General features: G+C 45.1%; 1 protein-coding gene across 1 annotated transcript in view; it reads right to left on the bottom strand.

Annotated features, from left to right (window-relative positions):
- setx (senataxin) overlaps positions 1-13,775 on the bottom strand; it is a 1,003,984-nt gene that overhangs the window by 984,701 nt on the left and 5,508 nt on the right. The window contains exons 3-10 of the mRNA XM_063209926.1: positions 6,293-6,500; positions 6,034-6,131; positions 4,881-5,097; positions 4,667-4,780; positions 4,390-4,555; positions 4,195-4,294; positions 852-3,980; positions 495-609 (exon numbers count right to left, since the gene is read on the bottom strand). Coding sequence (XP_063065996.1) covers positions 495-609; positions 852-3,980; positions 4,195-4,294; positions 4,390-4,555; positions 4,667-4,780; positions 4,881-5,097; positions 6,034-6,131; positions 6,293-6,500 — 4,147 coding nt within the window. The remainder of the gene's footprint in view (positions 1-494; positions 610-851; positions 3,981-4,194; positions 4,295-4,389; positions 4,556-4,666; positions 4,781-4,880; positions 5,098-6,033; positions 6,132-6,292; positions 6,501-13,775) is intronic.

Below are 13,775 nucleotides of genomic sequence, written 5' to 3'. Positions count from 1 at the left end.
AACCCGCCCACCCAATGCAAAAGTGTGTGCTCAAGTTGGGTCTCCTAAGGGGGCGTTGTCTTGTTCTATTTTTGAGATGCTTGCACTAGAAGGGCGCTACCGCCATCTACAGCGCTAAGGGGACTCCATTTATTCTCAACCTCAGGACTCAGAAGGTCTCCTAAGCGAAGGTCTCCTAAAGGGGCGTTCACCCGACAGAAAGTGGATACCAGAAATGAACTGAAATGACTTCTCTGTCTATAAGATCTCTGGGGCAACTCTACTTCGCTACACCAACCATCTGGGCTTTTCAAGACATGGACATTTTATATGGTGGTTGTCATTTTAATAGACCTACCCTTTAAAAGGCTTTTGATTGCATGTTATCAATAAAAATGTACATTTTAAACGCCTGTCAAGATACCAGAGATTTATGTTTGACTTTTGACTGAGTTGCATTGTGTTAGTTTGGTGTTCCCTTTATTTTTGGAGCAGTCTAGATGCAGTTCTTTTACCAGCCAAGTTGGCATTGGTAACTTTGAAGAGGCCCATGTCCAAAGAGCTGTAATCAGCAGACTTTACAGCCAGCTGCATTTTGACACGATCCTCCCTCTGCCATTCAGTAGCCAGCTGTGAGTACAACAACATGTCAGCAATGACGTTCATGCACGCATTATGAATTTAAGTGCATTTGGAACAAAAAACTTCTTCGAAATGTCCAGTATAGTATATCGGGAACCATTTAACTCATGACCAGCAGCACTACACATCAAAACATCAGTAGACTTGCTGCAGATTTGCATTGATGTTGCTCAAAATGAACACACATGGACATATGGCATGCACTACATATCAATAATAGCACAACAAACCTCCTCAAACGTGTTGGTCATCATCATGGGGAAGAAGGTCTGAAAATAGTCCTGGAAAGAAGCGAAGCTCTCCGGCACCTTTGCAGACCTATTGCAGAGGGACTCTGGGGCCCCAAACTGCTTATATTCTTCAAACCACTTGTACTCCCATTTAAGTATTTTGGCTTTGAACGTTGTTGGCCTTAAACTCTGAACAAAGGCTTGGTTGCTGCTCGATGAGGGGTGCATCTGGGGCCGGGCAACAGGATGTGAAATTCCATACGTGGGGGCTGGCTGAACGAGAGGTTTGTAAGAGGGGGCTGGCTGAACGAGAGGTTTGTAAGAGGGCTCAACAGGTAGAATGGGTCGAGCAGGTAGAAGGGGTTTCTGCACCTCTGGTGGTCTATCCGGCTGACCCCATTGAACACGTTTAGGTGGCGGCACAGGTGGAGGACGCATAAGTCTCTGCGGCGCAGGCTTTGCTTTGGGAGCTGGAACTGGATGTGCCATGTCCTTCACAAGAGTCTCGCTGCGCGAACTAGGATTGTAGATCTTTGTGGTCGACGGCCTTGCTTTTCTCTGAGTCATAGGGGACATCCCAGGCTTCAGGAACAATGAATCATCATTTCTGTTGTTAGAGGTCGTCGGCATCAGTCCTTTTGGTGGTTGGGGTAATGAGGGAGGATGTGGGGCCTGTAATTTAGCTGGTTGTGGTAACACCGGAGGCGGAGTAGTTGCTTTAGGTGGGTCTGAAGGCAATGGTGGAGGAGTAGTTGGTTTAGGAGGGTCTGCAGGCATTATTATGGTTGTAATTATTGTAGTGGTGGGTTCATCCACTTCAATATCCATGTCAATAGGATCCTTTTGCGTTAGGAAGATGGAGTCGTCATCATCGTCGTCGTCGTCATCAATGTAATGAATTTCTTGTTCAAACTGCTCCAATTGGGAGCAGAGTTCCATATCAGAAGGATCCAGCAGGGTCAGATTCCAGTCGTGATTCTCAATGTCCTCTTCCTTCAAGTCCTTAGCACCACTACAGTCAACCACCGTGCTAGTGGAGGGACCATCTCCACCTCCACCATTAGACTGTGGCTCATGGTTCTTCATGCATGCATCTGTAGCACACTCTGCCTTTGGCTCATTTACCTTTTGCTTTTTCTTTAGTCCATTGTCCCTTTGCTTTTCCTTTTCTGCCTGCGGAGTGTTTTTCTGAGCCTGCTGAACAGGAAGCAAGATGGTGGTAGGCCTAGTTGGTGAGGTCATGTTAGCCTTCTGAGTCTGTTTTCGGCTCTGTCTGAAGAACTGCAGTTCTTGTGACTGCAGAAGTTTTTGTTTCTTGCCCTTTGACTTGTTGGACCCAGACTCTACATGGCATCCTTGACCATGTCGACGAAGTTCACCCACATAATCCAAAGACCGCTGTGACAAGTCAAAAGCCGTCCTTTTACGTTTCTTAAGGCCCATGCGTTCCACCTCTGACTGAGGTTTCGGAGCTTCACGGACCTTCTTTGGGGGAACTATTAACGGGGTAGAGCTGGAAACCGGGTTTTCACGGACCTTCTTCACAGGGACTGTAAAAGGAGGAGAGGTGGAGACAGGGGATTCACAGTTCTTATTGGAAATTGGAGGGGTGGAAACCGGTAAAGTGCTAGGACTCTCCACTGAGTCTTCAAGGTTTGCCGACTTGGCTGCATAGCGAGCTGCAGTCATTTTCCTCTTTGGCAGGGGTTTTGCCTCAATGAGGAGAGGGGCCTTTGGTTTGTTTTTAGGAACTTTAAAGGTCGGCGATTTTGCCTTTTCAACCCCTGTCTCAGAGGTAGTACTGAGGGTACGCTTAGGAGAGCTAGCCTTGAGACCCACAGATTCAAAATGTGTGTCACCCCAAGCAGACACAACATCCTCCTGGGTCTCAAACTCAAACACTTGTGATTCACTGAGATCACCACTGAAATCGCGGCCAGGACTCTCACCCCCGTCCTTAGATTGCACTTCTGTTGTAGAAGGGGACACTGCGGCTTCATCTGGTAATTTTTTCCCTTCAACTGGTAATTTTTTCCCTTTCTTTTTAATAAGTTTTTTCTGGACAACATTCAATGGCTCATCGTCCTCTTTGTCTGAGTCAACTGACCAGGATGACATCTGGGGACTTTTGGAGGTCGAGGGCTGAGGATCCTCTAGTGAGCTTTTCCGTTTAGCTGGAAATTCTGACGATCTGCCAGCGCTTCCCTCAACACGCTTATGCCTCTCCAAGGCTGGCATCCTTGACAAGTTCTCAGAAAGCTGAGAACTGATGGCCTGTATTCTGTCCGGATCGAGCTTCAGATTCTTCAAAGCAATGGGTCGCTGGTCTTTGACAGATGCATTTTTAAAATCAGTGGTCCTTGCGGGGGTAGAATCCAAAGGCTCCTTTTTGATAAAGGGGCACTCCATAGCAGCCGTCTCTGCGGGCGGAGTTGGGAGGGCAGACACAGACACAGACAATGTGGTTCCCTGTCTACCAATGTCCGAAACCAGATGTATTAGGCACTTGTGCAAGTCGCTGCATTCAGATTTTGTTAAATTCCATTCCGCTGCTGCTGTGCCACGCATGTGTTTGTTCAAGAGGTTCAGGAAAAAAACCCTCTTTTTCTCCATCTCTAGACTCTGACAGCCTCCCTCCTTCAAAAGCAAGCGGATGTTTTTCAAGCACGCATCCTGGAGGGTTCTGGTCATGCTCATTGATGCAGAGTCACTGGAGTTCCTTCTGGACGTTGAGGACACTGAGGAGATTCCCCTCCCAGATTCCCAGGCAGCGTTCATATCGATCCTGCTGCCTCGAACGATGACCTTTGTCCAGATCTCTGAACAACTGTGCAAAATGTCACTCCGTTTCTCCGTCAGCAGCATCTCCACCACATAGGCCAACGTGTAGGCGAAAAACACAGTGGTCAAGTCAACATGGGCTTGCATGCTGTGGCAGCCCAAGAACTGCACCACCTGCCCAACATAGCTGGTGGCGAGCTCCATGCCCATGACAGACCGCACGTAGGGGATGAACCAGAGGAAGGCACTATCGCTGCTGGACGAATGCATCTCCTTGCCAAGCTCTGTGCGGAGCAGACTGTTAAGGTAAGTCATGCCCCTGTAGAGCTCTTTTTCACCCTTCACTGACTGTGGAACAGAAAATGGAAGAGGTGGGTTGGCATATAATTGAACATTTTCTTCATTCTTATTTAGGTATAGCATCTCAGTAATAAGGATTCCAAGTATGTCTAAAGCCAGAATTCTGATACACACGAACTGAATGTACCCACAGCCGTATTATACTGCAAAGCAAATAATGACAATGTGTCGAGATGTGAAACGGATCTGGCTGAAAACTCACGTTCACCTGTGTTGATTTTTGTTTGAGGAATGTGTCAACCACCATCTGGCTACACGTCACATCGTCGTGATCACTGTGATGCTCTTCCTTCACCTTGACCCTGCCAATGAAGATAACAAGACCTTTAAACCTGTAATAACGTTTAAAAACTACTTTTAGAATAACTTTCAAAAAGAAGTTAATGGCTTACTGTACCAGTGCTTGATCGTATTTATTTTTGACTGATACGTGGAGTTGTGGGCAATTTTGTTGAACGCTTTTGCAGGATCTACGTATCCCCAGATAAGCGAGCCCATGCGGTCCAAAATGACCATAAAACATTGAAGAGCTGCCCAGAAGGACTCCGAGGTGTTGTCAAACACTGAAAACATAACACACATAGAAGACAACATTATGTACAAAACAAACCTGATTAACCAGTGTGTTCATTCAGTTACGAATGTGTGTACATGACTGTTAAAAAAATATGTACCATCTCCATCCATTGCGTTGAAGATCAATTGAAGGATGTTGGCCTTTTTACTTCGGCCAAAAAACAAGGAGTCCATTGCTTTTGTGTCCAGACAGGTTAACAACATGCATATACCTGTTGAGGATGGGAGGTTGAAGAAAAAAAAGCTTTACATTTTTCTGATAAGATTTAACAAAAATAATCTTTATGCCCAAAAGTAATGCCACATACATACCGAGCCAGTAGTTCTTCTCACTGTTTGAGTCATATAGGTGGGTGGGTAGGTACATGAGCTTGCCATCGTATGCCGGTAGAGAGGAGTCCTCCACCGTAAAAGACATGCCCAGTTCAAGCACCTGGAACATGCAGGTGAGGACGTCCTCCAAGTCATAGAAATCATCACGGTCTACACTCGGCAGACTCTGTGCCTTTTCAATTGCCCAGCTTCTGACCTGAGGATTGAGGGAGGAAGGGGTGAATAAATAAATAAAAACACATGCAATAAACTACATTTAGACCATCCAAAAGGCAGTCACACTGGTGTACTTAACACATTGAGTACCGACGACGTAATAATACGTTTTTCACGCCCATGCGTTGTATACCAAAACGTAAAAATACGTTTTTGCGTTTAAATATCATATTTCGAATCTACACCCTTCAATGGACAATATATGTGATTTTGGGAGTTCTGTGATGGACAATAAATGACAAAATTTGCAGTCAAAAGTTTGTTATGATTTGGACATTTTAATTTAATCAAGATGTCTGGATGCCAACCCATGTCGCCTACCGTAGACTATCTGTAATAGGCTCCTAATGATCGTGCTGCCTGCATTGATGCTACGGCTCTGCAGGATCATTTAGCGACGAAATCAAATGCAATGATGCTCTTTTACTCTCTCTGTACCCCTTCACCTTGTGGTATGGTAGCTACAGGAAGGGCTATGGTAGCTATCTGGGATGCTGCCGTATTCGTGAATCGTGCTATGTTGTTGTTTCCCTAGTACGGTCGGTGCCCACGCTGTAGCGCGTGTTGTGTCTGACTTCACGCAATAGGTAAACACAGAGACCATTGTATATCGTGCCTGGAGTATCTTGAACTTTCTGGACTTGCTACCTAGACCTTTACCAGATCCTTGGATCCAAATGGCACCCGAACTGTGATTGGAGTAATGCGCTCCGATTTGGAAGTTTGATCGCCAACCAGATAAGAATTGTTTATTTGATTATTTGCCCCCCATGTTGAACTTCCTGTGTCTTCCTGTAAGTGAAAAGCCAGAAGCTAGCAAACGTCTCATCTTCTCCGAATTGACTGAATTTAAATCAGCTCATGTAAACGAGGCAAATGACCGTTGTAATGGGGTAGAATACACAAACAAATTTACCTTTTCATTAGGGTGGACTAGCAACAGGTAAATACCCTTATATTTCTCTGTTATGGCACTGGAGTCGATCCTAGACAAGGCTTCAAGACACACGTCACCTGAAAATGTCCAAATTATAAATGCACAGATGAATGAAGTAAGTCTTAAAATGGAACTAAAACCACAACATGTATTAAGTTACACCTATGCAGTTTTCCCCTATGCTACTAAACATTTCTAAAATGGCATAAATTAAAAGATGAGCTTTAGTTAAACCCACTTAATTCAGGATGAGCCAACAGGTATGGATGCTGCAGAATCTCTGTGACTGCTATCAGAAGGGCTGCCTCAATGTCATGTAGGGACATCTTCGACACTGGCTTCTCCACGTTGTCCTCCACCAAGAAGAGGTCATCATCTTCAAGCTCCTCCGCAGCCAACTGAGAGAAGTGGGCCAGCAGGCGTGAGGTTTCAAGCTGCCATAGGTGCTATTGGTAGAGTAAAAACAGGCATGCAACCAGGTCAGGGGTGAAAAAGATGAGAAGGGTGCGGCAGTACAGCACAGCAGCAGAGGGAGGGAGAGAATCAACTACTTTTTTTAACAGTGCTATGCAATGTTAGCAGAGCTGGATTAAGATGGACTGGGGCCCCCCGGAAGGCAAATTTTGCAACAAAATCACAGATGGTGTCATGATTACGAACTAGGAATTAAGGATAACTGCCAACTGCCTTTGGCCAATTGGGGGGCCTCTAGGCTTCAGTCATATCTAGTCTGTGAGTCAATCCGGTCTTGAATGTTAGAAATGCTAGCTTAAATCCTGCATATCATAAATACTAACACATGATCAACCTGTTAACATTGTGAGGAGAAATGTATTCGTTTCGTATAAAAACGCATCATTAAGTATGTAAATTTCCTTGTTCATGTTTCTCCTGGTGAGAATAGACTTCAGTGAGGTAGCGCATTCTTTTAAAAAAAAAAATGTTTAAGTAATTTTTGGTGCTTTCCGGCCTTTATTATTACAGGACAGTGGCAAACGGACAGGAAATGATTGGGAGAGAGAGATTGGGGAGGGCCGGGAAATGACCCCAGTCGGACTCGAACCGGGGTCCCCGTGGGCATGCTAGCCCAAATGTGGGGGGCTTAGCGCGCTGCGCCACAGCGCCCCCCGAGGTACCGCATTCTATGACCCAGGTTGAAATGGCATATTTTTCTGTCCTTTTAGTTGGCCAACTGGACATGGAGTCATTGGCCCTCATTTATCAAACTTGCGTAGAAACCATCGCAGAAATGAGCGCAGATCTTGTCGTACGACGAGGCTCACGTCAGATTTACTAAACATGTGTACCTCTCCAATCCCATCATAAGAGCGAGCGGTTGTTGATAAATCCAGCGTCTGAAAACCATCGTAATTAGAATAATCACACCTTCTCTAAAATGGCGGGAAGGAGACCACACCCCTGAGTTTGCGACATGGAGAGAAGCAAACCGGCTAAAACATCCACATTTCTGGGTGATTGACAGCTTGAAGATAGGCTTTACGCGAGGTAGACAACAAAATAACATGTGGAAATAATCAACAGCAGTAGTCAACAGTGTTTCGGTTCTCAATATGGAAGGGGTAGAGATTGATTTCCAAATAATTATGGTTACAATGATTGACTACAGTAGACATAATGAAGATATTTTTTAATGAATATTATTATTTTTTTTAAATGTATGATGATAAACCTTTTTGGTAAACGAGGTCAAGAAAAGGGTCCAACGTGAAACTGGCCAACAAACAGTGCCCAAACCATATGTTGGGGAAGGAGAGTTGTACATGTCCAGTGCGCTGTCCTTCTCGCGCTCATGTGCGCCCTGCTTCTCTCCTGCTCTCCAGTCGTTTGAGGGGATAGCTCTTTTTACCTCCTATAGACGACTATAGTGTTATCCGACACACACATGTCTGGTGTAGTATATTCGGATAGTATTTGTGTGCGACCAAATGTCGAAACTCAGCTGGGAGATTATTACTGTAGGTTATGTATTGATTGATGTGCGCATGAACTCCCAGCTGTTAAAAAGAAGGGACGTCAGTCATTGATCCCACGACTGAAGGCACATTCCAATACGAGGCTGTAGCCTATATTGCACAAAATAATTCACACATCACGTCAAATCACAAATTAGAAGTCTCTTGCAGTTGTTGACCTATATGCCAAATTAAGGCAGCGCTCCCAGGAAGGGTGCACCAATTCAAATAAGTAGACGTTGTCTTATAGCCAAAATATACAATCTAAAAACATTTTGTAATTATGTAGGCCACATATTTTGATAATGATTTGTTGCGCTAAGACCACTGCTCAAGTTGGTGATCATAGTCATCTCAAACTTGAAAACGGCGTACACCGTCTGAGAGCAGTCGTAGGATTTCATCTTTCCTGCGCTTACGATGAGATTTGATAAATGCCAACTGGTCGTAGAAAAAGAACGTACGCACGACGTACGTATGATTCTCGTCGTACGCTACTTTGATAAATGAGGGCCATTGAGTGCTATTCCAAACGGGAAAAAAAGGTTCATTTCCTTCTTTGGCAGTTGCCAACTGACTTGCTGCTGCTACCCAAAATTCAGTGCGCCACCTCCCTTTACCCTGAAAATAACATGGCTGCCACCCAATCTACCTACCCTACCTTAAAGCATGCAGACTGGTCAGGGGGGAAAAAGGTGACAAGAGTGCGGCGCAGCGCGGCGCAGCGCACGCGCGCAAACGCAGTGCACGCGCGCAAACGCAGGTGCACACGTGTGTGTTGTGCGCAGTGGATGATCTTGTATAACAGTCTCAGACTAGGGGGGAGAGGATTTAGCTAAAAAAAGTCTTTAAATGGTGAATTTTGAGCATACTGTAGTTATTAGCGACCAAGGGACAGTGAACATGAGAACTGCCAACCTTACTCCATGACTTAGCTGTCATGTCTGATGGGGGTTGGGTAGATAGCTTGATAAAATTGTTTTTTATCATGATAGAGCAGTGGTTCTCATAGTAAGTTTCCCCAACACCCCATTGACCTCATCAAAACCCTTAGTAGGCCTATTAAAAAATAAAATAGGCCAAAATGCCCCCAAATGACACTAAGCACCCCTCCTCTCATCAGTCTCCTACACCCTCAACACTTGCCTGGTTGTCATCTCATGCATATTTCAGACAACTTGCAATAGGCTACAAACTACTTTTGTCAAAGTTTGAATTAGCTACTGAAGTTTTACTCAAACTACTCAAATTTTAGCCTATTCACCTAGTATCTCTTTTAATGTCTTCCTGTAGAAAAAATGAGTTCGCTCCAACTTTGACCTGGAAAAAAGTATGTTTCACTAAATATCGTTCACTTTTTTAAGGTCATTTAGATATAGGCCTACAACGGAATCGGATTAAACAAAAACTTGGAATGATTTGGCCAACTATTGCAATTTGTCCTGTGCCAAACGCTAGACTGACTGGCCCAGCCTTCTCTCTGCCCGCAGCATATGCACGATGTTGCATGCCTCGCGTAGTCTATATGCGCTTTTTCACCTGTTTTTTTATCCATATTTTTTACCCGGTAGCTACTTTAGACTTTTCCCCCCTAGCGCACTCTCCCGCTGAACTCTCCAAGTTGGATTCACTCGCGCAGAAATCAGATGTCCTTTGAATCGGCTATAACCGGAGAACAAGTAGGCCTACAGCGAACGGAAACTGAACTATTCTACTGTTAGCGTAAATGGACATTTCAAATCATTAACCGAGACAACAGAATACCAGGAACACGTGCGTGTAACCAAGCTTTCGGAGCTCTTATGAGAATACATTATTTTTCACGAGGGCAGGGAAGCTCCGGAGTCAAATTATCAAGCAAAACAACTAAACCAACTGTGAGGTGTGGGGTACCTGTTCACTAACCACGCAGACTTCCACGTTTATAGGTAAATCCAAAGACGGCACATTTCAGGATTTGGGTAGGGGAAAATGGTCGGACACAACTCTCTATATTATAGAACTAAAAGACATTTGATATAACTACGCAGCCCAGCCGACCAGAAAACACAGGGTTTTGCGCTCTTTCCTTTCGAAGTATGAAGACAGGGCGGGACTTAGATTGAGCTCGTTCTTGTTATTGGCTGTGCCGACAAACAGAAATACTGTGATTGGTCAAAAGTCATTGTCGGTGGTGGCATCTCTCCAGCAATTTGCCATTGAGCTGCATGACATTTTCTGCGGTATACATTTCAAATCGCTCGACCCACCCCCCCCCCGCCCCCCCCAAAAAAAAATATTTTCTCCTCGGATCTACACGATTCACAGAAATGACCCATTTTGATTTCAAAACGGCGAATTTCGCCGAAAGGCGGCAAGTTTGCATGCCTGTACCTTAAAGCAGTCTTTACGGAAGGCAGTGACTCGATGACTCCCCTCCTACATAAACAGGTCTCTGATCAGATATGTGAAGTTAGCTGATGAGGCAGTCGTTACGAACGCCACTAACGAGTGCACTGCCCTGCGCATTTGATGTTGCGGCGATTCTATGGCGGGAGTTGCGTTCATAGCGCTTAGCTTACGCAGGCTATTTGAACGGTGAAAGGCCGCCAGACGGCGGAATCGTAAAAAAGACTATGAATAGATCTAACGACTGTATATTTAGATACTACAATGTTGATTTATCCCTTCAATTCTTTCTCAATATCTAAGTGCATAGATGTCAGAATAAAGAGCATTGTAAGGTAGTAGCTTGGGTGGTAGCCATGTTTGCTTCCAGGTTCACCTTTGAGAGGGAGATGGTGCACAGAATTTTGGGTATAACCGCAGAGATACACCAGCGGCGACGCGACTCAAGCGACAGAGTGTAGCAGCAAGCGATACGAGAGATTGAGGAGACTAGAGTATGTCCGTACAGGCAGAAGGCAAAGCATTCAAGCATTCCCATTGGCTGTGGTCACTGACCTCTATACAGTCATTGGCTGTCGCGGCTTGTCGCCGAACCGCGTCATAGAAAGTTGAAAAGATTTCAACTTCAAATTGTCGCGCTCGTCGCGCAAATCGCTCTAGTCTCCAGAATCGCTTTTGTCTCTCGACTCAATACAAAGTCAATTACTTCCGTCGCTCGACTCGCTCAGATCGCCGCTGGTGTATCTCTGCGGTAAGGCAGCACCAAGACAGCATCTGATCCTTGTTACGCCCACAAATGCAGTAAACTGCCAAGGGAGGATATAAAGCATTTTTTCCTATTGAATCACACTTGATGACCAGATGTCCAGTTAGCTCACTGAAAGGACAGCTACCTTCCCGTTTCGAACGCAGCCTTTAGTCTGGCGATGTAAGGGATGAGGTGTTCGGAAAGGTGAATGGAAGTCGACGCAGAGACAGAGTTTGGTCTAATGTTCAAAGAGTTTACGGAGTACCACAAGTCAAATACAACAATACTTAACAATAACAATAGTATTTGGAGAAGGCGCATTCTGGCTGTCCGAGTGTCTGCAAGATGGTTTTAAGGAAAGTGTCCCCTTACTTCTAATTGGTTATTCTCAAGTGTCCCCTCACTTATGTTTGGCCATCTGACCTGCTCTTCAGCTTTTTACCATTTGGGGTGACTGACAGTTTGCTAAATATGATGAGATTTGTGGCCAGGATGTATTGTGGTTAGCTTAGGCCCAGACATCTGGCGGTACAACCGGATTTTAAGGAACTTCCTTACATGGTGTCTGGTAAATTACAATTACTTGGATATTAAAATTGAACATCGTAGTATCTAAAAGTATGATGTTGCTAGATCCATTTATAGCCCATTTTACAATTCAGTCATCTGTTGGTCTTACACTAATGAACTAACCTACGTAAGCTAAGCGCTAACGTGAAGAAGGCAACTCCAACCATAGCAATGGTGTAGCGTCAAATATGCACTGACATCACAGGGCAGCGTTCTGGTTAATGCCATTTTATTATATGGTGTGACGTCATCGGTCGAATGCTCCATTCATTTCAACGGGGCTCCCCAACGTTCGCACGTCTGTTATTTTTCGATAACGGACGGGTTGGTCTATAACAGACCGCTGTCAATGGCAACAAGACTTTTCACTGCTAAAGCGACTTTTCAACAAGACTCTAATCAGCTGCTATGATAGACAACACCTGTTGTCCTGGCTATCTGTTGCCTAGCGGTGTTCCACAACGGCACTGCTTTGTTTTGCGCAGCAACAATCTTTTGACATTAAAAACTATAATAGACTTAACATTATATAGGCCTAAAGAAATGTCCCCGCCATGTGTGAATCATTTAAGTATATCCATATAATAAGCGGGTTAACTTTCGGCGAGTCGGTCGCTTTGTGGAATAGCAGCACTTCAGAGAGAACTCCGCTCCGCGTCGGGGTCTAAAGATTCTCTCTGTCGTGCTGCTATTCCACGGTAGCGACCTTCTCGCCGAACGTTAACCCTTACATAAAGCTTTATATAGAAGATACCCTCACAACAGAAGTCATATCTGATCAGACAAGTGTTTTAGGGAGGGCGTCATTGAGCTGCTGCCTTCCATTTCGGCCGGGGCCAATGTTTTTCACTTGTTCACGTCACTTAAAGTCCATTAGTTATTTAATTTAATTTATATTGTAGCATCACCATATACCATGGCCTCAAAACACACAAAATAAAATATATAAAACTGGATTTGGAAATTAAATCAACTTAGGGAAAAGTTGCCTCGCGCGAGCCTGTCACTAGACAAAAATGCTTTTCTGCTGCATTGTAGAGCATGACTTATCCCACTGATGCTGGATGGTGTGTGTGTGTGTGTGTGTGTATACACTGCAATGACCTAGGTGCCTGGAGCAACATAGATGCAGTATTCAGGCTCATGAGATTTATCCATTATTAAAAATGTGAGTGTTTACCGCTGAATGACTACATTCTAATGCAAGAGGAGGGTCTTACCTTTTAAATGCAACTAATTTCATGCTTCGGAGGTTGAGATATTTAGTCCACGGGCCAGACCAGGTTGTTGTGATTTTTCTGTATACTTACAAACCCCTAGTTTATGTTTTGATGATAGACCTCGAGATTAATAGCTTAGTGTGTGTGTGTGTGTGTGTGTGTGTGTGTGTGTGTGTGTAGAGTAGGGGGAGAGAGATGTGTGGGGTGGGGGGACAGAATGATGTCAGGAGAAAGCAGGGGGGATGAGTGAGGCGTGAGCAGGGGTGGGGGGGGCATAATAGTGTGGGGAGAGGGACAGAGTAGTGTGGGGTGGGTGGGGGGAGAATGAGGCGGGAGGGTGAGATGGGGTGGAGGAGCAAAATGGTGGGGGATGAGTGAAGGGGTGTGGGGGTGAGAATGAGTCGAGGCAAAAATACTGAATAAGAGCAAGATATCGCAAAACACGCCCACTCAATGCAAAAGTGTGTGCTCAAGTTGGGTCTCCTAAGGGGGCGTTATCCCCTTCTTCTTCTTCTTCTCTTTTTGAGGTGTTTGCGCAAGACGTGCGCTACCGCCATCTACAGCGCTAAGGGGACTTCATTGATTCTCTACCTTGGGACTCCGAAGGTATCCTAACCGAAGGTCTCCTAAAGGGCCGTTCACCCGACAAAGTGGATACCGGAAAAGAAACAAAATGACGATTCTTGTTACATCCACCTTCTTTGGTCGAGGGGTGAGCGGGGCACGATGGTGGGGGGTGTAGGGTGTGTGTAGAGGGGATAAGTGGGTGGTGGGGGGAGAATGAGTAGGGGTGAGTAAGGGGGCAGAATAGTGTGTGGGCAA

Source organism: Engraulis encrasicolus, chromosome 11 (assembly GCF_034702125.1).
Source record: "Engraulis encrasicolus isolate BLACKSEA-1 chromosome 11, IST_EnEncr_1.0, whole genome shotgun sequence".
Classification (NCBI taxonomy): domain Eukaryota; kingdom Metazoa; phylum Chordata; class Actinopteri; order Clupeiformes; family Engraulidae; genus Engraulis; species Engraulis encrasicolus.
Note: the sequence above shows the minus strand (reverse complement) of the source record. Positions and strands in the feature narration are given on the sequence as shown.